The sequence below is a fragment of the Doryrhamphus excisus genome, chromosome 7 (genome assembly GCF_030265055.1).
Source record: "Doryrhamphus excisus isolate RoL2022-K1 chromosome 7, RoL_Dexc_1.0, whole genome shotgun sequence".
Classification (NCBI taxonomy): domain Eukaryota; kingdom Metazoa; phylum Chordata; class Actinopteri; order Syngnathiformes; family Syngnathidae; genus Doryrhamphus; species Doryrhamphus excisus.
The window spans coordinates 6719933-6742330 of record NC_080472.1 but is presented as its reverse complement, the minus strand read 5'-3'; the positions used below and the strand labels follow the sequence as shown (position 1 = coordinate 6742330).

Genomic DNA, 22398 nt, shown 5'->3' with positions numbered 1-22398 from the left:
CAGCCCTCCATCTCCGACCCGCTCAGCATCCTGGAAGGGAAACATCTCAGTTGATGTACCTGTGTGTTCTCACGGACCCGCACGCAGACCCCCCAACATCTCCTTGGCCAAGGCGTGGGGGACACGACATGGGGGTCCAAACTGCCCCCCCCAGTGAGGGCCACACCGTGGTGCATCATAAAGCAACACATGGAGATACATGACTTAAACGAAGGATTTTGCCACTCGTTATTCCCATAAAATGACAGCATTCTTTTACATTTGTCTTGTTTTTTGTTTTTTTTTACTATTTCAGCTTTCTTTTTCCTCAAAATTTTTCCTCATAATTCCTATATTTGGGCTTTAAAAATTTCTTTTTTTAAAATCAACATTTCCCCTCTTTGCGACAAAAATTACATTATTCTTCCTCATAATATCATGGGTTTATTCGACAAAATGTTTTCAACTTTTTGCTCTTAATGTTAGGACTTTGTTTTGCAAAATCACAGTCTTTTCCATTTCTGGTGTTTTTTTTAATGTTCCGACTATTTCAACTTGTGTTCAACATGTTCATCCAGCAATTAAGAGTTTTTTCCCACAACATTTTGACCTCATTCCTATAAGATTATTTTTCCACAAATCAGCACTTTTTGTTTTGTTTCTCATATTACGACTTAAAAAAAACCCTTTGTTTTCGTTTGTGCTATTAAAATGCTGTTGCTTTTCCTCCTCATATTACACTATCATTACATAGTTTTTTTTGTTTTGGGGTTATTTGAAAAACACATTATGAAAGCCTGTCGTGAATTTGGGCACAGACTAAACCAATCCAAGGAGCCATTAGCCCTCATTAAAGGATGTCTCCTAAAACGTATCCCACAGAGCACGCTAAGAGTACTGTACCCCCCCGGGCTGCACACACTTGGAGGGGGGGTCTAATGCTTAGCTGCATTCATTGGCATGTCCTGGTCGCTGCTGGATTGTCATGTGGTCTTCCCTTTCATTTGGGGTGGAAGAGCCACCCACGTCCTCACGTTGGGACGACACTGCCACCTGCTGGTCCCATTTGGGGATGCGGCCTTGTGACGGTCTGTGAGAATATACAGTACAGTACAGTACAGTACAGCACAGACAGGAATATAGTCTAGTATGTAGTACATAGTGTATAGTAATACTGATGCTACTCTAGAGTGTGTGGTAAAAAGATGAGGGAGTCCCTCAGGTCTAATATTTAATTTGATCAATAATTCAATAACATTCATTCATTTCAAAATGTCAAAAATATGCTTAGATATTAATATATAATATATTAAAAGAATACATAGTTTAGTCATACTGCATATAGAGTATATATTGTTGTATTATATTGTTAGCATCGTGTGTCGTCAGGGCCGGCCCAAGCCTCCATGGGGGCCCAAAAGGGGCCCTCACACACGGAAGAAATAATGAATGACTTTTTTCTTTGTGAGGTTAATTGCTCTTGGGTGCCCCCTACTGGTCCAGGGGGCCCTAAGCAGGTGTGCCGTGATTGAAATGCATGTTTTGAAATGCGTTACTCGAATGCTTTCTTGTTTTCCTCCTTGTTTGTTCCCCTCAACACTCCATTTGACTCGCTTATCCGCCAGCCAGGGATTAAAACCCTCATTTATGGGCGGTTCATCGGTTCCGTTTAAATTTTTTTCCAACTAGTTCAACTTTATTTTTGTAAATGTTCGACTCGTAATTAAGATTTTATTCCGATGGTATTTTCACCTTATTACAAATATTTTAAATTACACGCAGCCTTCGATGACCCCTGCTGTGTCTTCGGTCTAGCATGTGAGGTATTAGAGACAAACTTACGGCTGACTTTTGCTCCTGCACCATGGCGTCATTGTTTCCTGCCAAACCGGAAGTTAGCTAGCTCCAGAGCAAAGACACTTGAGGCTGCTCTCTGGTTTCTGGTAAACACTGCCCCTAGCGATGTAAAGGTGAACTGAACCTCCGCCGGGGAGCTGCAGTAGTGACGTCATCACTATCGGCCGAAGACACAGATTTCAATAAGAAGTCCACACAGGAAATACCTGTATATATCAGACAATGCTGAAATCTTTATTTGTTTAAAGTGACAGAACCTTTCATAGAGGTGTCTTCAAGTACAGAGAAACAGAGAGTATAATATGATATCTCATGTCGATGTTTGGATGAAAATCACACCGCTGGATGTGGAAGCATCTGCGTTTATATTGAAAACAGGAGAGTACACAAATGATATGCAAATAGGATAGGACAGCCTGAAGAATAGCAACATTGGGATGTACTGCATGGATGAATGATGAAGCTACCTTTGTGTAACACAAGGCACAAAGTTGGCGTCTCGTTTGCCACTTGAAGGGAAATTGAAGGTGGAATCCACTTGTTGTGCAGTGCTGCCATTTGATTGGCTGTTTGATTTTCTGACGCTTCCTATTGTGGAAGGATTTTAGTAAGACCGTGGTTCCAACTGGACCAGGTCTGGTGTGATGTGGTCTAGAGGCTGGAAAAACGCAGAAATGCGTTCAAAGGTTCAATGGTTTCCAAGCTGGAGCAGGTCTAACGTGGTCTAGTAAATCCAGTAGTGTGGTCAGGCAAAGGTAATGTCTTTCCTAAAACGCTTTCACATGAAGGAGCGTCAGAAAAACACACCCTTGGTGTAATATTGGGCATGAAGGTAATTCCACTTTTGATGGACTCGGAGGCTCAGAAATCTGAAATTTGAAGCCAGTGAATGAACACAATTCCGTTTTCTTTAAATACAATTGAATGATGGTGGATGGATTGAGGGAATATCATGGACTCCCTCTGGTACGGAGGTGAAGTGACATATTTCATGGGCTTGTACGGGTGTTCCTCATCTTGTGGCAGATATGTAAGGATGGCATGTTTCCCGCACAGTGGGGACTACGGTGCTTCCTGTGGCATGATGTGATGTGCAGGTAAAGAGTATCAGTTGAGTACTATATCATTTGTCAGGTTAGTATCAGTCAGGAGACACGTGTATTGGACAGGCAGTTTATTTACAAAAAGCAGATCCATACACACAAAGAAAATGCAGTCGTGGTGGCAAATGAATGAAGAATGTGGAAAGACGGGGTGGGGAACTTGGACCTGGTGGGTTTCACCAAAGCCCCGTCCCTCAAGGTCTCGCAGTGATTGAGATAGGGCATCAAAAATACAGAAACTTCATGTAATCACCTCGGGTCGTCAGCAATTGAGTTTATAAAAATATCACCACGGTGATCCACAAATTGACAGAGTTGACCTGGGAAAGCCGTGAAGTATTTACAGAATACTTGGAGGGAAAGATGAGCAGTGCAGAAGAAGGTCCCCAAAGGCAAAGCTCGAGCAATTCAAGGGCTCTAAATTCACACCTCTTAATCTTTTGTCATTTGTCCTGCAAAGACCAGACACAACAGGCGGTCAAAGGGCAGCCATAAAATCAGACAATCGGCGGACACGACACCGTCTCCCAACCTGCAGACCAAGAAGCCCACAAGGGAGTCCACACTGAAAAAGTCGGCACACGTTAGGGCCAGAAGCACCTTGCACTCACACAAATATACAGTCAGTGATAACAGTTGTGATGATTGGACACCGCATCATTTTGAGATATCAACATATCATGAACCTCTTTGGGCCGTAGCTACAGCGCAGCGTCTTGCTTTGCAGCTGGTGCGTGCTTGAAACTAAATAATGAAGCAAAATAACCACCGTAATGGCAGCGGACACCAAAGGTCATTAGTGTAACTGGATTTGCTAAATTCCTGTACTTGATGTATTAGCGGTGATGTGAACATGGTCCTATTACCAGTAGTCCACCAAATGGTATCCCAGGTCCAATTACAAGTTTGACTTTTCCATTTCATCGACGCTGACAAGATGAAAGTGTGTGAAGCCCAAGAACCTTGTGAAGATCTCTGCAGGTTGGGAGAAGGTGTCATATACGTACGTGCAGCATACAAATACACGTCTCATGAAACAAGTGGGCGTGTAACACAAGAAAAGGACAACATTTTGGTGTGAATTTTCAACGCACACTGAAAAAACATGCTAACAGGGTGCTATCAAAAATACAAAAAATCACAGTATTGGCGTACATTTGCGAACGTATGCTAACCAGGACGTACACTAACCAAAGTTCCAGTGTATTGAGTTGGTTCATGTAGAGATTGTACATGACTGTGATTGATTGTGGTACAGAGCAGGTATTCTATATGCAGTACAGTATAATACTGCATGTATTTGGTAGTGTGCATGTATTCGAAGTTGTTATAAACACGGGCTACTTCCCAGTATGCTATGGGCAGGATTGCTCATGTTTGTGTAAACTTTGTAAAGAGAGACATGACGCCACAGAAACACAGACAGGAAGAGGAAGTCTTAGGACGGTCTGCAGGCTCAGGTGACAGTGTGTGAGATGTGCTCTCGGCAACAGGCGAAGATCTCACCTCATTGTTGTTACGAAGCGGAGCCAAAATGAACATAGTGTCGGGGCCTAGTATCTACAATGTGTCTGCCACTGCTGGAGGGAGACAAGGAGGGACATATTAACACCAAAGCACACGCTTAGTACACATACGTACAGCACACCCCATGCTTGCCATATGACATTTCACAGACATCAATGCAACTGTCCATTAATGGCAACAACACTTTCTGCTATCATGGTAAAAAGTAGGGCTGGAGGAGAATTATCCTCATACCGATAAATACGATAATATTCAAAATAAACAATTTGAAAAAATGTACCAATGGGACTATGACGTTAACGGCCTATCATAACTTCCCTGAGCTCACTTGTCAGCAAACATTCAGTTTCCGAGGAAGACATGCCACGTGCTCCTTGTACCAAATGCTCCACCATGAGGGAAAAAAAAACCACATGAAGCACAAAAAACCTTCCCAGCCACCTCAAACGTTTGAAAAGCTTTGCCAGAGACCTCCATGGCGTCATGCCGGCTGCTCGGATCGTGCGCCCGAATACAGTGCACCTTACTGGGCCACTGCAGGTGGCTCCCCCCCTCTATACTCTGGTCCTCCTGATAGTCGTCATGTCAGGATATTTCATTAGGACTCATCAATACATCCTCATTTCTTCCAGTCCTTCTTCCCTCCAGGTGGGCACTGACTACACTTACGTCTGACAAAAAAATGATCGGTATCGGTCTTGAGAAGCAGAAAGTTGCATAGTTGCATCTCTACTAAAAATGACACATGAAACATTAAGTAGCACAAAGGCTGAGTAACACCCGTTCAATAGCAAAAAGTAGGCATTCATGAAATATCAATACATACATTCATTCATTGAAACAACATGGTCATATTAAGAACATACGGAATGATATACCTAGAAATAGGAATTGATACATAAAAGGTCAATGGAAGAGACAAGATGATGCGTGCAATGGAATACACGGGGGGGTGTCCAAATTTATCCAGTGGGGGCCACATGGTGAAACATGAAACGAGTTGATATATTTCAGTTTTATATTTCAAGACAAAAGTGCATCTCAGCTTTGTGATTTTTTTAATATTAATATCTACCTATCTTAGATCATTAATGTCTACCTTTTATTCATATCAACTTTGCTCATTTCCACATTCTTGCTGTTTTTTCTAACATTTAAAATTTTCCCATCAAATAATATTTGTAAATGTTTTCTAATATTATGATGCTATTCACATCATAATTTGAATTTATGATAGAACATTTCCTCTTGTCATGTTACGAATGTTTAGAAAAATAATATCAACATATGCTCCTAAAATGACATTTTTTTCATAATATTACAAGATTATTCTGGGGCCTGAGATGTCCCCGGGGCGGCACTTTGGACACCCCCGCCATAGCTGATTCCGGGTAGGATGACTGAACCTGCTGGAGGTTTGCAGCAGTGGGAGTGATGCAAGTTGACTTGTATTGTTTTGCTGCTGATGGAGGTGACGGGAAGATGGGGTGGGGGTGCCCTCTTCTGGTGAGACATGTGATGGAGACAAGACGGTCCACCCGAGACGATGGAGGGGTCAGGACAGCACGCTGGTGTTTTGTGAGTCCACATCTTGCATGCTCATCACATCTGTACTTACTCCTCTGTCATAAACCGCGTTATCGAAGGCCGACTCCTCCGCCATGTTGTCGTAGGGGGGCGAGGATGTCGGCATTCTGATAGCCTTCCCTTGGAATCTACGTGAGCCAAGGAAAGTCATGTCAATGTGCGTTTTTTTGCAACGGTGCTGACGGATGCCTTACTTTGTGGCACAGACATAAATCCCCATCACAAGCACCAAGATGACTGCGGCCGGAATGAAGACGGCGAGCGCGATGTTGGTTCCCTGGATGCTGTAATCTGTATTGACAACTGGAGAGTCAGAGCAACAACAATTATTCTGAGAAAATATTCTCCAAAATAAATAGCTGTGTTTTGTTGTTGCAGCCTTTCACAGCGTAACTCACCGTCCAACCTGCGTTCGTCGACGTATTGAGTGGAGGGGGCTACAAAGAGACAATTAGGCAGTCGATCGTTAGCCATTGTTGTGTTGCACAAAGCGCACGTCAAACCTGAGCGCTAACAAAAGCTTGTTTTTGCAGCAGGGAAATCGATGGCTCATGAAATTGCATTCTTGAAAGCGTGGACTGCTGTACCTCGACAAGCAGGCGGCGTGTTGTTCCACTGTGACGGATGTCCGGGGACGCAGTAGATGGTGGCCCCGCCCTGGAGCTCATAGCCTGGCAGGCAGGAGAAGGTCAGGGTCTCGCCGGCTTGGTAGAAAGCCTTTTCAGAACTCTGTGCACTGGTGGGGGGAGCGCCGGGATTCCTGCATGGCTCGTACTTTTCAGCTGAAACAGAGAACAGTACCTTGACTGCTGGGGGCCACTAAACACCATTTGGGGGAGAATGCTGCTTTGGGGGCCAATTCAGCAAAAGACAATACCGGTTGCAGTTATGAACAAAAATGGGGGTTTGTGGGGTAAGTTTAAAGGGTCCCTGACATGAATGATCAACCTTGCTTAGATATGTTCTATATTGTTGCTAATTACGTCCTAATTCCTCAAGCTCCTTGTGGATAAACGCTGACTGCCGCCTCAGTAAACATTTGGCTGTGAAAAGATGTAAAGTATAATGATTTCCAGCCTTGTCGCTATCATGGAATAGCGCTTAGAAGACATTATGTAAACAAGACATGACCTACATTGTTCTGCCGCAACTTTTGACGCAGTTGTCTTTCTTCCTTGTTTTGTGGAATAGCATCCTTTCTAAAAATGTATTTTATAGCATACTTTCAAGCCACATGCGTCTTGTAAAGGTGTTCCTTCATAGTAGCCATCAGGGAAATGATGGTGGGTGTCTCTCCTTCTCCTTCAACCGTTGTGGTCTTAAAGCTTCCTCTTTTGGAAAAGAAAACTAACATATGTACAGTATAACTGGGATACAGTGAACATCCAGCAGCAACACAATCTTTTGGCATGACTACTATTTGGATGAAAAGTATCCCTAAGCCTTTGTTTACTGGTCTTCATCTGAAAGGTTTCACTCCCATGACGTCGCTTCCAGAAATGAGGCTGAGCTGTGAGCTAGCTAGCTAACGTCATCGACTATAAATGTCAGTTTTAATCATTTACTGACTAAAACATGATTAAAACGGATTTCAAAAATGGAACAACCAATGTTGAAGATATTTAAGTAAAGTTGATGAATCATGTCAGGGACACTGTAAGAGTTTGGTGGCCAAGAAACGTCAGACAACGGTTGGGCAGTAAAGTGTGCTCAGGGCAGGCAGAGCCGCACCCGTTAAAAACCTCCAAAGGTCAGCGCCTCACCAGCCATGAACCTCACCGCTGGTTTGGTGGCACTTGTTCCTTTCTGGAGAGGAGCTTTAAGCAGGCGCTTCAGAGCCAGCTAACATCAGCTGGAGGTTTTCTGCTTGGGGCTGGTTCATGTTTTACCTTCACGTTCTTTTGAATTCTGGGGTCCGCTCGATCAGTTTGCTTCTTTGAATGAGGAAGCTTGGTGTATGAAAAGGATGTGCAACCAGCTTGTGACTTACGAACACACTTGGGCAGCCGATCGCTCCACTTGGGTTTGGCCGAGTCTCTGTTGTAGCAGGTTAGCAGATTGTTGCTGCCTGACAGAATGTAGCCTTTGTTACAGACAAACTGCACCGACGATCCCACGGCAAAGCGGGTGCCCGTCACCACTCGCCGACTGTGCTCCACAGTTCCCGGGTCCTGGCATGTCATCACTGGTGCAAAGATGCAAACCTCATGTTAGACAGATTGGGACACATTTCCCTTCCGCCTCAAGCTCCGCCTACTGGAAATATTGACGTTAGGCGAAGTCAGAGGGCAACACGAACGGTAGATAGAACAGCAAGATGAACATCTAATGAAGGAAACGTCTGCAGAATTACACAAGCCCATCGTTTTGAGCTTTATCCAGCTTTCGCTGGTGGTTTCTCACCTTGCTGACATTTGGGCACGTCCCCGCTCCAGCTAAGATCCCACTGGCACATGAGGATCTCGGAGCCCACCAACTCATATCCAGGGTAGCACTGGTAGGTGACCACGGTGCCGTGGATCAGGTCCGGGTGGGATGTGCTCTTCCAGCCGTTGGTGATCTCTGGCAGCTCGGAGCAGGTGTCGTTCCTTGGGACTTCTGTTGGTGGAAAATGGAAGATGCGTCGTCATGCTAGGAAATGCTATATCTAGGCTTATTTTCTTTAATTTCATGTCTATTATGTCATACAAACCGGATTTAGAAGGTAGTCTACGCTCTAATCCGACACATTACCTCAAATGACTGATTCATCAAAAGTATCGATACTTTGGTTGGAGAATCGACTTTCCCGCAGGAAGAGCTGTTATCGGAAGTGTGGATATGTCGGTAAGGATTGGCACATTGGCACGTCCAGTGTGCTCTGAGCATGCCCAACTGCGTCCTGAGCTCAACGCTGTGAATGATTGTGGCCACTAGGTGTCGCCACTAAGCCGGGCACCACCCCTCTTGAAGTTAAAGGCAGCTCATGTTTCATGATTGACTGGATATCTTTCCAAGTAGAAGCAGCAGGACCATCCAACTAGGACTATGTACTTCTACTACTACACTACTATGATACGCAGTGATATCATCTCACACAGCTCACATAATCAGGCTTTGTATGAGGCGAGGTGTGGGGCTCTTTAAGGATGACACTTTCATGTAGCAGCAGGGAATCGGAATGCAGTACCTTCCGTGTGTGCGAAGCGGGAGCGTTTTGGACGGCAAATGTAAATAGCGGCTGGAGATGTTTGTCGGGAGGAACGCAGCAGGCGGCTTGGCACCCGTCGACATGCGCCTCCCTCGCACCACCGACACAAAGCATCAGGCAAAGCAGGTGCTGTTGAAGTCTACCCAATGATTGTCTTCCTGCCATTGTTCTCCAATGCAGCACTGGGAAGGAAGAATCCTTGGAAGGACACCCGTTCATTCCGTCTTACCAAAGAAGTGCACCACGAAGCCGTTGTTGTAGCCGTAGATGTTTGTGGCGGGGTCTGACTGGAACTGGACCGTGACATCGGCCATGGACGTGTAGAGCTTGAAGTGAGGTCGCTTGCCGCTGTATTGGCCCAGAATGTTGGCAGACAGGTCGTCACCGTCGTAGAAGGTCAGGAGGTCATTTTTCCCCAGGTTTAGTCTGTGGGACAACGAGGAAAATAGTCAAGAACCGGAGATTCACTCAAACCAAAGCATGTCAAAGCCGATTAAATGACAACCAAAAATCATATTTACTATTCCATCAACTGGCTTTCACTTCAAAAAGGCATCCACGCGGTTTTCAAAATAATAATCAATGATTTCCTTCCGGACTATAAACGATAATATGATTTGTTTTGGTCTTTAAAAAGCATCATAAACTTAACGTGAAAGGAAAAGCACCTTTTTATCAAACGTTTTATCACCCACAGTCCTTATTGAGACATAAATACACGCCTTTCTCTTCTTCAGTGGCCTTCTAAAGATATACAAAGCGGTAAAAAGAGGCAGCTGTCTTGGGGCGTATCTATCCTGCCTAGAAAGTCTTCTGAAAAAACCTCCAAAAAGCCACCAAGGCTCCATGAAGCACATTGTTGTTCTCATTCTTATCAACACTATGTTAGCACAGTGGCTAGCTACTAGGCTAGCAGCTAGCTTGAGCTCCCAAAGCCTCAGGCCACTAGCCAAAGGTAATGCTTCCTTTCTATGTTGCTATTCCTTTCTATAAGTTATACTCCAATACTACACGTAGTAGTACACCTGTTGGTACACGGCTCATGGCGTGGACGTTGATGTCTCCCATAAGGATCGTAGATGACGGCCACTTTCTCAGGCGAGTAAAGCAGCAGCAGTGTGTCTTAAAAGCCGCCAGCAGGGCTACAAATATGAATGCTATGAAATATCATGACTCCTAACCATCACAGCTGCCCCCCCGCTCCAGCGATGCCGGGGATAATCACCTGTGAAGACCGGCCCATTTAGATAAATGGGCTCCCTCGCCGCGCAGGAAAAACTACTTTAGCCACGCCGTCTCGTGTTCACGTACCCAACGCATCATCCTTCATTCATGCAGCCATGCCTCCCGGGGGGGGTCACCTAATGTTTGGCTTTAGTTCTTCACGTCATCTCGTGCTATGAATCTTCTTAGGTCCTTCTCCCCAAAACTACTAGCTAGCATAGTGACCCACAAAGAAAACAAATATGGCGCTCTTGTCTCTGTGGTGGAATCCAAATAGTTGAACCCTCGTCTGCTTATCGATTGTTTCCACCATTTCCTTCCACCAGGAAGTAGCCTCGTGTGCATGGGCGTGCGGCCTGCTTGCCAACTCCAAGGAGATCAACTCCGAGAATTCCAAGACCTAAGTTGTCTCTTTTGGGGGTTTTAGTCATGATGGAAGCGTTGCACCGCCACAGAATATAAACAAATAGCATGCTAGCCTCCTAGCTAACATAACAACAAATAGCCCCATTTTCTTCGCTTATGTTGTTGGACATAAAATATTTGAATCTTTTCTACGCCAGGCCTTATGAAGTGGAAAGTAGTGGGGGGGCGAGGTCATGGGGGCAGAAGCCCAGACCTCCCCGAGGCCTTCCCAGGCCACTTTAGAGACATTGTCTCCAATGTGTTCCGGGTCTTCCCAGAGGCCTCCTACTGCTTGAACGTGCCCTGAACACGCCCCCGAGCCTTGCCAGCCGCCATCTTGTCCCACCTTAGGTGGGGGTAGGAACGTAGAACCACTGGTAAATTGGGCTCAGCTCCGATGCAGAGTCCTTATCACTGCCTGTCTGTCTCACGATCCATCCTTCCCTCACCCATCAAGACCTCGAGGTACTTCAACTCCTTCAGGATCTCATCCTCGACCCAGAGACACCACCCTATTCCGAATGGGAGCCATAGACTCGGACTTGAAGGTGCCGATTCCCATCCCTGCCGCTTCACACTCAACAGTGAGAGATGAAGATCATCATTCATCATCAAATTCATAAATGGAATATTTTTGTAGTGAGAGCATAGAAAATCTTCTTCTTTGTGTTGCTTTGTTGAAACAGAAGAGGCGTTTACGTGCAGCTTTCTTCGGCGTAGAGGGTGTGATTGGTGATGAAGACACATAGCGGTGCTGAACATAGGCTCCTGCCTCGATACGTATAGGAACCAACAGTCTTTCCACAACCTCATCACAGTATTTCCTCATCTCGCCCCAAAACAATTCTCACCTAAAATCAACACTTGAGTTGTCTTCACGCCAAAGTCGCTCCTTTCGTCTCTGGCATCCTCATGCAGCTAAAACCTACTCCATCAGCAAGCATTTATTTACATCCTGGATATTCATGGCTCTCCTTCCCAATGCTGGAGGCCAATACACACACACACACACACACACACACACACACACATGCACACACGTTAATATGTGATTTGTGAAATATGCTGGCGGTACAAATGGGAGAAAAACATATTTCCCACAATGGAACCTTGCCACCAGTTAGCTGCAGAGCTTTGTTGGTATCAGTAGCATCCCTGACTGGAGTACACAGTACACAGTACATGTACACCATTGCTCCACATGGATAAATTTTTCACTTTAATAGGTGACATGACACCTGGATGCACCCCCAAGTGGTTGGGGGGGGGCAAGTGAGGGACATGGACAGAAACCATACGTGTGTTTAGTTAGTCAGTGGCTGCAATCTCCCAGCAGGCACACGTCGTGTCCGAACCCCGAACCCCGCAGACCAAAACCATGCACCCTGCGTGGTAGAAATCCACGCATCCTGGAACCAATGAAGCGTTTTAAACGAAGGATTACTGTACACTGGAACGCACACAGGCTAAAGCGCTGCTATTGCCGCTATCAGCCATGAAAGGTTAAACGCCATAAACGCTACCCGCCTTTTGTAGCGAACTGCCACTAACTGGGGGGTCCCGCCTCTAGGGTCATGTTCTCCCTTCCACTCACCAAAGCAGCAATTTCCTGAGACGTGGTGCCAAATGGTCAGTGTGGTAGTGTTTGACATTGGGTCTGTACTTGACAAGCCTTTTCCACGTGACCCGTCCAAAGCCCTCATTATGCAGAACACTTCATCATAACATCCTCAATGCTGGCCTTGCTCTCCCATTTGACAACTAAATGGCCGGCTCCTGTTCCACTTGAGGCCCCGGCAGCGGGGGTGTGATGGTGACATCCTCCAGCAGGGGGCTCTCTTAGCTCAAGGCTGCACTGCTACAGAATGGCCTGCTGTGTCACATTGCCAGACATTTCCTCCAACCTCATCCACGGCTGGTGCAGGTGGAGATATCAGCTGCATCCTCTCTCTGTCGCCATGCTAATTAGCCGGGAGCCAGCCCTCCTGTTTGGCCTAAATTAATCAGTCCTCATTATGCACGCCGCTCCTCTGTCATTTCCAGCACAGGCACGCTGATGAATGATAATACGGAAAATCTTCTCATGAATGCCCCCTCCCCCCTTAATGAGACCGCACTCATCCAGGAGAGCCTTTTGTCATCAATGAGCAAACAAACATAGACGCCTGTGGATGACGTCTCCAGAGTGTAACAGCGTGTCCACTAAATAGCCTCTGCCATTCTTCCATTCCTGCCGGTTCACATTTGACCTCTCTGTGCCCTCTTGTGGTCGAGTGCCGGAGGCGACAACAGCGTCACTTTTACGTTTGCCATGCATGGAGGTGTGACAGGACCATGAATCCCACAAAGCACCTTGTTCATCTCCAGGAAGAGATGAAGAAACGGCCAGAGGACGGGGGGGGGCATTAGTGGAAGAGTAGTCGGCAAAGAGGAAACAGTGTGCGCGTGTCGAATGTTGACATCTGCGTGCACGTGCGTTGGGTTCCAGTTGGGAGGGCTGGATAAGTGGCTGGGGGTGGTTGACTGCCAGAGCGTATTCATTTCAAAGCCAACTGTGAGACACACCAGGGAAGGGAGAGTGGGGAGGCTTACTGGCTAATCTGGTCAGAGAGCGAGCTGCAAGCACGGCGGAATGCGTAATGCAGAGGCTGGAAAAAATCGAATTAGCCACCGCCACTCCGGAAACACTTCCCGTGTGCCCGCCATCGTGCGCCCGTGTGAGCGAGGGCCAATGGAAGAACACGGACATCGTTTGTGTCTAACACGACCCCCGCGACCCCCCGAGTCCCGCCGCTTACACTTGGATGTCCAGCATGATCCTCTTGTCCTCCTCCACGTGGACGCCCCAGATGCAGTCCTGGCCCTTGTCGTAGGCCTCGGGCCAGTTGGGAGACAACACCACGCCGGCGGAGTCTGTCGTCTCCCCGCTGCAAACGGCTGCAACACAAAGACGACACCATGGGTGCACCACCAAAAACACACCAATGACCCCCGGCGAGGGGATGCTGGCCGAAGCCCCCCCGGTCGACGCCAAGGTGCCTCAGCATGTCATGGCAGTAAAGGTATGGACATTCATCTCGATAGCATCCAGCACCAAGGACAGCTCACAAACCTGCTCTTCATGCTCTAATCCAAGTATTCATAATTTCCATACTTCAGGCGTTTGTGAAACGTTTGCCTGTTGAAATGAGCGTTCATAACGAATCATCTTAATAAGTCATGATTTTTTTCAAGGCTTTTCATGCTTTCATCAAGTAATCATTTCATAACACATTCATGAACTGTCTCGCGATGAGAAATACACAACTTTATATCTGTTTTTATCTGTAACAAACTCATCGGGGGAATTGATGAATCGCCGCCAGCCGGGACCGGCCTGACTTTTACTGTTGCCATGTCGTACTGGACCGAACAGTCATCACGGGGCAGACCGAGATGAAACGACTTCAGTAGAAACGAGCACCTGACGGCTGAAGCTGAAGGGAAATGCTACAGAAAGGCAGAACGGCATCAACTCTGAATGAAGGTGAGGTGAGAATGGGCGGAGGAAGAGTTGGGGAGCTGAGTGACTACGGACATTACGACCAATGTTGATGTTGGGGAGGGGTAACGGGCAAATCATGTCAAAAATGTGCTAACACGATTTGATATGAGGCGACAAACAAGCCGTGGTAAACATTGGCATCCGTTTGTCATGTGTCGCATGTAGATGGCATTACGTGGGATTTTCACGTGACGTGGGCGACGGTATCGCCACTATAACGAGAGAAAAGATCATGAAAACATCATCAAATATGTGAACATATTAAACGTATTAAAAATGTAACCAGTCAAATAAAAGCATTAGAATGATAAACTAAACATTTTATTCACAATTCACATCAGTCATGAAAACATTGTTTTGTAACGCTGAGCTTGAATGCAGCATTTAGATGATGCAGGCGTACCTAATCAAGTGTCCACCACAGCATGTTGGCCGCATGATTTATTTGGCGGTGTTGTTCGTACCAGATGCCTCCCCCCCTGTTTGGCCCAGCCCGGGTCCGGCCGAGTGCCGGCCCACTGGCTGAGAATCAAGGCAGCCATGCATGAATTGGTCATGATAAGAGCTTCAGCTTCAGGAATCCAACTTGCAGGCTTCCTCGCGTGGAAATAAAAATGCATACGACTCCTGAACTTCACGTGACCGTGACCCAGCGGGGCGAAAATGACTTTTCTCAGGCCGATCTTTGCTAGAGTGCATTTCAATTTTGCTGTGTTGCAAAATGAACATGCGAGCTCCACAGGCAGGCTGTCAGGTCAGCGTGTCATGTGTGGGAAGCACAGGAAGTACAGCGCTACCTTGGCGAGGTCGGGCAGAAACCCAGATGCACCAAAACCACAAGAAATCCCGTAAATCCAACCCATTCCTTCCCGAAAGACAAACATGTTGACACCAAACATGCTTTAGTCGTTCTACCAGGCAGCTTTCCATGCAGAATGCGGAATGAGAGGGATGAAGCCAACATTAACGTCACCGACAAAGACACCGTGTCACAGCAGGAGCAACACGGCCGGGAGTCACTTCTTGAATTCCGTCGTGTTTCTCACCTTCTTCACCAAAATGCTGCCGCTTGCAACTTCCTTTGGCTCCATTTTAGCTCCTTTTGCATCCGTGATGGATAAGAAAATAGAGACTTGTGGCCTAACTGTGTGACTTAGCAAAACAGCGAGGAGCAGAAAGGAGGGGGGGGGGCATCCTCATACTTCTTGATGAGTTACAGTATTTCTTGAATTCAATAGTGTTTCTCACCTTCTTTATCAAAACGCTGCCGCTTGCAACTTTCTTTGGCCGGATGGCGGCTTATTAAGCGGTAGCGGTCGATAACGTGCACGGCAGCGAGCATGGGGTTTCGTGGAAGGATACAGTACAACGTAAACATGAACCTTGGTTAGCGTCACTGATTTGTTCCAGATTTTGTTCTATGACGCTAACCAAATCCATTTTTTACACCCCGAATCCCAATCCTAAATGTAGACGTACATCCACAGGAGGGATGAAAAGGAAATGAACATTTAAGACGTGACTATTCCCAAAGTCGTGATGTTTTGTTATGAGTTATTTGTTGAATTCAATAGTTTCTAATGATCTGTTGCTGCTCCCAAAATGGAGCCACAGGAAGTTGCAAGTGGCAGCATTTTGATAAAGAACGGTGAGAATCAGGAAGAGGAAGGTGGTGGATCATGCTGCCACACGGAGTCTTTGGGAACTCCATTCATCCATTTTCTACTGCTTATCCCTACGAGGGTTGATGGCGTGCTGGAGCCTATCCCAGCTGTCTTCGGGCAAGAAGCCAGTCAATCCCAGGGCACATATAGACAAACAACCATTCCCACCCACATTCATACCTGGGGGGGGAATCAAACCTTGGTCTCCTTGCTGTGTGGCGTATGTGGGAAGTCCAATGCTGTGTAACAGTAACCTTAAATGCTCATTGGTCCCGCCCACTCCTCATTTAGAGGAATGTAGAATTAGCATATTCATGTCAAAGTAGAATTATGAAACTGGACAGACTTGCATGTTGTTGGCAAACTAACGATGCCAAGAGGACGTTGTGTGGGGGGGGGCACAAAAACATTTCTGTCCCTTGGGGGGTGCATGGCAGCAAATAATAGTGTTTGGTAGCATCACGGTATCAAGTAGCTCAGCGCTAAGTTAGCTCAGGTGACCAGTGGGAGGGTGTTTTTATTCAAACGTGGTTGCAAGCGTGGATTTACTTTTATTTGATGCAGCACAGAATGAAAGCCCGGGGTCACCATCATGGCTCCCATCTAATTGAATTGCCAAAGAATGAGTCAAACAAAATAACTCACCCCTGCAGGCCGGCTCCGTCTCATTCCACTGAGCGTTTTCGGCGTCCACGCATTCGATGACAACCGAGCCTTGCTCCATCGTGTAGCCGGGGTCACACGAGAACTCCACCACGGCACCCACACCGTAGGTTGAGTCACTGCTGCTGAAATTGCCGTACTTGACAAAAGGCTCGTAGCACGTTCCTTTTGCAAAAGCTGCAACACAGAAGAAGACCTGAGGACCACCTTCAAAGGGGGGCCGCCATTCTGCTGGCAACAATCAACCTGCCTTCGTATCTGATGGCGGCGCCGGTGGAGGTGAGCGCCCCGTCCGTGGTAAACTCCACAAAGAGATGGCGGCCTGTGCTCAGCACCCCCTCGATGGGCAGATACTCCACCTCGTAGGAGTCGTACACAGGGGGGGAGTCGATATTGTTGCCATTTTTAATCAACAGCCTAAAAAGAGGAGAGGTTAACCTTGAGTGCTAAAAGATGCATAGAAGATGTGGAGTTCTGCCGCTTGGTAATGAGGTGAAGGGTCATGTGTGTGATGATAGCAATTTCAGCTCCAACCTCTGGCTGCTCTCTGGAGCGCCTTCATTTCACCCGCATGGAAGAGCCCCGACTCGGGAGCGGGAAAAAAAAGCCTGCGTCCGCATGAAAATGGCCATAAAAATGAAAAGCTCTGTCTTCAACAATTGTGTGGGCCAACAGGTGGCGCTATAACCCTTGACGCCATTTTCCCCAAAAGGCTGAAAAGGTATGGCGTCAGTTTAATCAAAAGTAGGAGGGAGCAAACGACATAAAAACGAGCGTATAAACTGAAACTGAAGAGGTGAAATTAATATTGGGGGAGTAAAATCATTCTGTTATGGATGCATAAAAAAGTGAGAGGGCGCACAAAATTAAAACGTCACCTCTCACTTTCTGATTCACTCACTTCTGTTTCCGGAGCTCTCATTGTCTTTTCTGTTCGCTCTCACTTTTACTTCGCTCTCGATTCTCGATGACGTCACAGATCGTCGATCGTTTAGTTGGTGGTGGTGGTACTTATTCCATATGATGCTTATTCCATATGTGGTAGAGGTGATACGTATTCCATATGATGCTTATTCAATATGTGGTAGAGGTGATACTTAGTCCATATGATGCTTATTTCATATGTGGTAGAGGTGATACCTATTCCATATGTGGTAGAGGTGATGCTTATTCCACATGATGCTTATTCCATATGTGGTAGAGGTGATCCATATGATGTTTATTCCATATGTGGTGGTGGTACTTATTACATATGATGCTTATTCCATATGTGGTAGAGGTGATACTTATTCCATATGATGCTTATTCCATATGTGGTAGAGGTGATGCTTATTCCACATGATGCTTATTCCATATGTGGTAGAGGTGATCCATATGATGTTTATTCCATATGTGGTGGTGGTACTTATTACATATGATGCTTATTCCATATGTGGTGGTGGTACTTATTACATATGATGCTTATTCCACATGAGGTAGAAGTGATAATTATTCCATATGATACTTATTCCATATGGTGCTTATTCCATATTTGGTGGTAGTGATACTTATTCCATGTGATGCTTATTCCATATGTGATGGTGGTGATACATATTTGCTATGTGATGGTGCTGCACATACCATATGTATACTGTATATACAATATGTATACCGTATATACCATATGTACACCTTATATACCATATGTATACTGTATATAGAATATATATACAGTATATAGAATAATAAGAATAACAACCCACCAAAGCAAAGCATAGAAGTGGGTGACACAGCCAAGGTAACGGTGAAGGTAATGGGGTGTAATTGTGGATAGCAGGTGTACTCAGGAAGTCTTGCTGGGATGTAGCTAAAGGCATGCTAAACCACAAGCCAACTGGCTCTGCTTTCCAATCGTGTGTGTGTGTGTGTGTGTGCATGTTAACCACCTGTCGTCATCCTCTGCCAGAGCCACCTTCTCGAAGTGAATATGTAGCCGGTGGTCTTCAGGGGCCTCCAGGACCCAGTGGCATGTCAAGTTGTTGCTGTAGTTGCCAGGAAATCCAGGCGAGACAATGCGGCCATAGGTGGCATTTTTTATCATTCCCCCACAGGACGCTGTATGAGAGTGTGGGGAAAAGACCAAATGAGCTCCAGTAATGACAGCAACTGCAAGTCCATTTTTTAGCCCATACGCATGGACCGCCAGCAGACTGTGGGACTGGTGGGCATTATGAGCTTCACCTGTGTCTAACGGGTGCAGGACTGTGTGTGATAGACTTGCAAAAGGTGATAGCAGCGGTGACGCTATCAGCGGAGAGCAGCTGTACGCATGCACGGAGTAAGACTGGATGTGGTAAATGAGCTTTTAGCAGCAGGACGGGGATATTCATGCAGCCGCTTCTAATTAAGGCAGCCAGGTCGAACTGCCTCCAGACAATAACTGTCTGTGCAGCTAATCGCATGCATACACACTCCTTTGGCCCGGGACTGTACAGTAATCCACACAGCAGAAAAGGACCAAGCCAACACCTTTGCTCATCACCATCGTTTGTTTTTGTAAGAGAATACACACTGATGCTCATTTGTTAGCCCTGATTCCACATAATCAATTTGACGGTCCTAAAGCAGCGATTCTCAAATCGCTGCAACCACATGCAGTCGGTGAATGGCCACATGGTCACATGTCGGTGAATGGTGGTGGTGTCGTGTTTCTGGCCGAGTTTGCCAAGCTTGTGCGTTGAGTGAGAACTTAAAGGAGAACTGCACTTTTGTCGGAATCCTGCCCATCATCCACAATCCTTACATAAAACAGAACACATATTTCTTTCCCTTTTCTGTGCATTATCACAAGAGAAAAAAAAGTTAACATGAGCTAGCTAACAATGCGTCATTGGAGATACCTATGTTGACTACGAAGCCCTCTGATGCAACCTCTAATAAAGTTTTCTGGTTTGCTTTACATGCTGTGATCATATATTAACACATACACGATGATAACACGTAATACTAACAGTAGCTTGCGATATTTTGATGATTTAAAATATTAGCAAAACTTTCCTAGGCGCATTGATTTCACATACTAGACCGGGAGCTCACGCTACTTCTGTCAACAGCAGCAGCATCGAAACACGGACAGGACTTTCCATGGGATCACATGCATCCTTGGAATGGCCGTGTCTTCCAGCACAAGACGTGTGCTCCAGTCCTCAGGTCAAAACTGCTGACAGCAACCCAACATTTTGTTGAGTCTCTGTAGCAAAATGGAGAGCTAGGTATCCACTCTTCCGTCTGTGACGCGGAGACGAGTGGCTAGCAAGGCTGTACTGCGCCAGTTGGTGCCAGTTGGTGGTGCCTAGTGCCGCCAATAAGGTGCCTAGTGGCGTGCAGTGGCTCAAACTGCCTCCCAACTGGCTCGTGGTGGCCCGCCCTAATGAGTTTGGGGGCAAGAAAATTTCAAAATGTTGAAAATTTTCGTCGCTGCACTTGAATCAAGCAGTCGGCGCAAAGTGTCCACCAAGTGGAACCAAATGTCGCAAACAATGCGCCTATTGGAATCCACTGGAATGTAATGGCGCCCGCCGAGTTGTGCCAGTTAATGGGCCGTCCAACTGCTCTAAAAAAGGAACTGCTGGGATGTTATTCATGTAGGAACAAATGAACCTTATTGGATAATTACTGGAGCTGGAAAAGTTCAGCCCTTCATGTGAACGAGACGTGTCGCCCACATTGTGTGCACACAGGGTGCTGTGCGTTTGTGGCACGTTGCATTCATGGCACAAATTTTAACACTCGTAAATATTCTTAGCGCACAGTTTACACATACTTCACGCCTGTTACGGCCAATGTCCTCATTGGCACGCCTCTGCATACCATAGCAGGGACAATGGCATACCCATTTGGACTTGGCTGAAATGTCTCATGACGACTTGAGACCTGACTTGCACTTGCACAGCTTTACTGGAGCCTTGACACAAGACTTGAGGTTCAAGACTTGAGACAAGCCAAAACCGGACTTTCCTGCCCCTCTAAGTGCAGTCAAGCAGTTGATGTCTAGGATTGCACAATCCGAACTTCGAACTGCACAATGCAAGACGCCAACACATTTATTATGTCATTTATGTGCACTGGGCTTTTCATAAGCGCCCCATCTCACCCACACACTGGGGCTCCTTCCCACTCCAGTACGGCGTGGTGGCGTTGCGGCAGGTGAGCGTTTTGGGACCCTTCAACCTGTAGCCAGTGAAGCAGTTGAAGTAGGCTTCTCCGCCAGCGTAGAGGTGAGTCACGGAAACTTCTCCACCGGCAGGCTCTTTGGGGAATGAACAGCTCAGCACAAAGGCTAAAGAGAAAAGGAGAACACAAAGACGCCGCTTGAGTTCATTACGGAGCATTTCTGGAATACAGCTCTTATGTGGCGTGTCGCTTCAGTGTGTCTATGTTCCCATTGCAGCCAGTGAGTCGCATTTCATCAGGTGAGATATCAACACTAAACACTTTAGTAAGATATTTACTACAACGTGGGTCCCTTGAAAAAAGTCTGGAAAGACAGTGGAGACCTCAAGACTCTTCTTTTCTTTTGATCATGGCTGCAAAATAAGCCACAAAGGAGCCAAAGAAAGTCGCAAACGGCGGAATTGGACAAAAGAAGGTGAGAAACGCTATTCCGTTCAAGAAGATCTTACAGCAAACACCATGTTGGCGTCCGAGAGGATGTCAACCATCACGTCTTCGCTCGAGCTAAAAGCAACCTTACATCTTCACTTATCCTTTCATTCATCGTTTCTATGCCTTTACTTTTGTCTTCAGCCTGTCAAACCACTATTGTAAAAATAGAACAATTTGTTGTGTGCTGTTATGTTTTAGCTAGCTAATAGGCTGTGGACAAGGACACGAGGAACACACATGGACTCACGCAGTAAATAACACAACAAGATGCATGGCACGCTGTACACTATGCAAAATGTACACAAAAACATGCTAACCAGGGCGTATGCTAACCGAGGTTCAACAGTATCCACTGTGAATAGAGTAATCCCAAGTTCATGGCACTTAATTGGTTCCAGACCTGATCCCAAGTGAGGAGTGACGTTCCAAAGATAGGGTTCCTTATTTACAAATGAAATATTTTAGTAGTTAAAGATCAAGATCAAGGGTCTAAAACATGACAAGATTTGTTGTTGAGGAAAAAGAGGCCAGGGCCCAAATACCACATCCTAAATCCCAAATCCCAAATGAATGAATCCATCACAATCAATGAAATCAAGTGGCTGATCAATATCTCTCTGCGATAGTCTCTTTGTCTGGGTAGGTAGAGGCGGGGCCGCTAGCATACGCACAGTGCAGGAATGAAAGGAGTAGATAGCAATGTGTTGTTCTATATTTCTTCATCGTGCTTTTCTTCAAATCTTGCAGACCCAATCAGCTGGTCTGGTGAGTATGTTGCGACACGACTGGGAAAATAAGACAGCCCTTCCAGGGGAACGTCTTATATTTGAGTCTACAGGACTCAAATTGATGCTACAGGAAGTGAAAGTCCAGCCCACTCGTGAAGTCATTGCAGCACAAACGGCCCGTGCTGATTGGTGAACATCAGAATAAGAATTAAGATCAATGTCCCTGGCCAGTACGTCCTGGCCAGTAAAACAAATGAACAGCGTGCATCAGATGGAAAGCAAG

The 22398-nt window shown here is 46.2% G+C and overlaps 1 protein-coding gene across 7 annotated transcripts in view; it reads right to left on the bottom strand.

Annotated features, from left to right (window-relative positions):
* Positions 1-2047: 2047 nt before the first annotated feature.
* The window catches only part of LOC131131914 (seizure protein 6-like), a 101043-nt gene continuing 80692 nt past the window's right edge, over positions 2048-22398 (bottom strand). For 3 of the 7 annotated variants that reach the window (XM_058076953.1, XM_058076951.1, XM_058076954.1), the window contains 13 exons: positions 20876-21061; positions 18669-18837; positions 16994-17160; positions 16726-16920; positions 13671-13809; positions 9473-9669; positions 8457-8651; positions 8044-8238; positions 6641-6835; positions 6452-6490; positions 6248-6356; positions 6085-6181; positions 2048-5969 (listed from right to left, as the gene is read on the bottom strand). In XM_058076953.1, the coding sequence (XP_057932936.1) occupies positions 5793-5969; positions 6085-6181; positions 6248-6356; positions 6452-6490; positions 6641-6835; positions 8044-8238; positions 8457-8651; positions 9473-9669; positions 13671-13809; positions 16726-16920; positions 16994-17160; positions 18669-18837; positions 20876-21061 (2060 nt within the window). In that variant the 3' untranslated portion in view covers positions 2048-5792. The remainder of the gene's footprint in view (positions 5970-6084; positions 6182-6247; positions 6357-6451; positions 6491-6640; positions 6836-8043; positions 8239-8456; positions 8652-9472; positions 9670-13670; positions 13810-16725; positions 16921-16993; positions 17161-18668; positions 18838-20875; positions 21062-22398) is intronic. The other 4 variants (XR_009130272.1, XR_009130271.1, XM_058076952.1 and 1 more) reach the window with 4 other exon arrangements.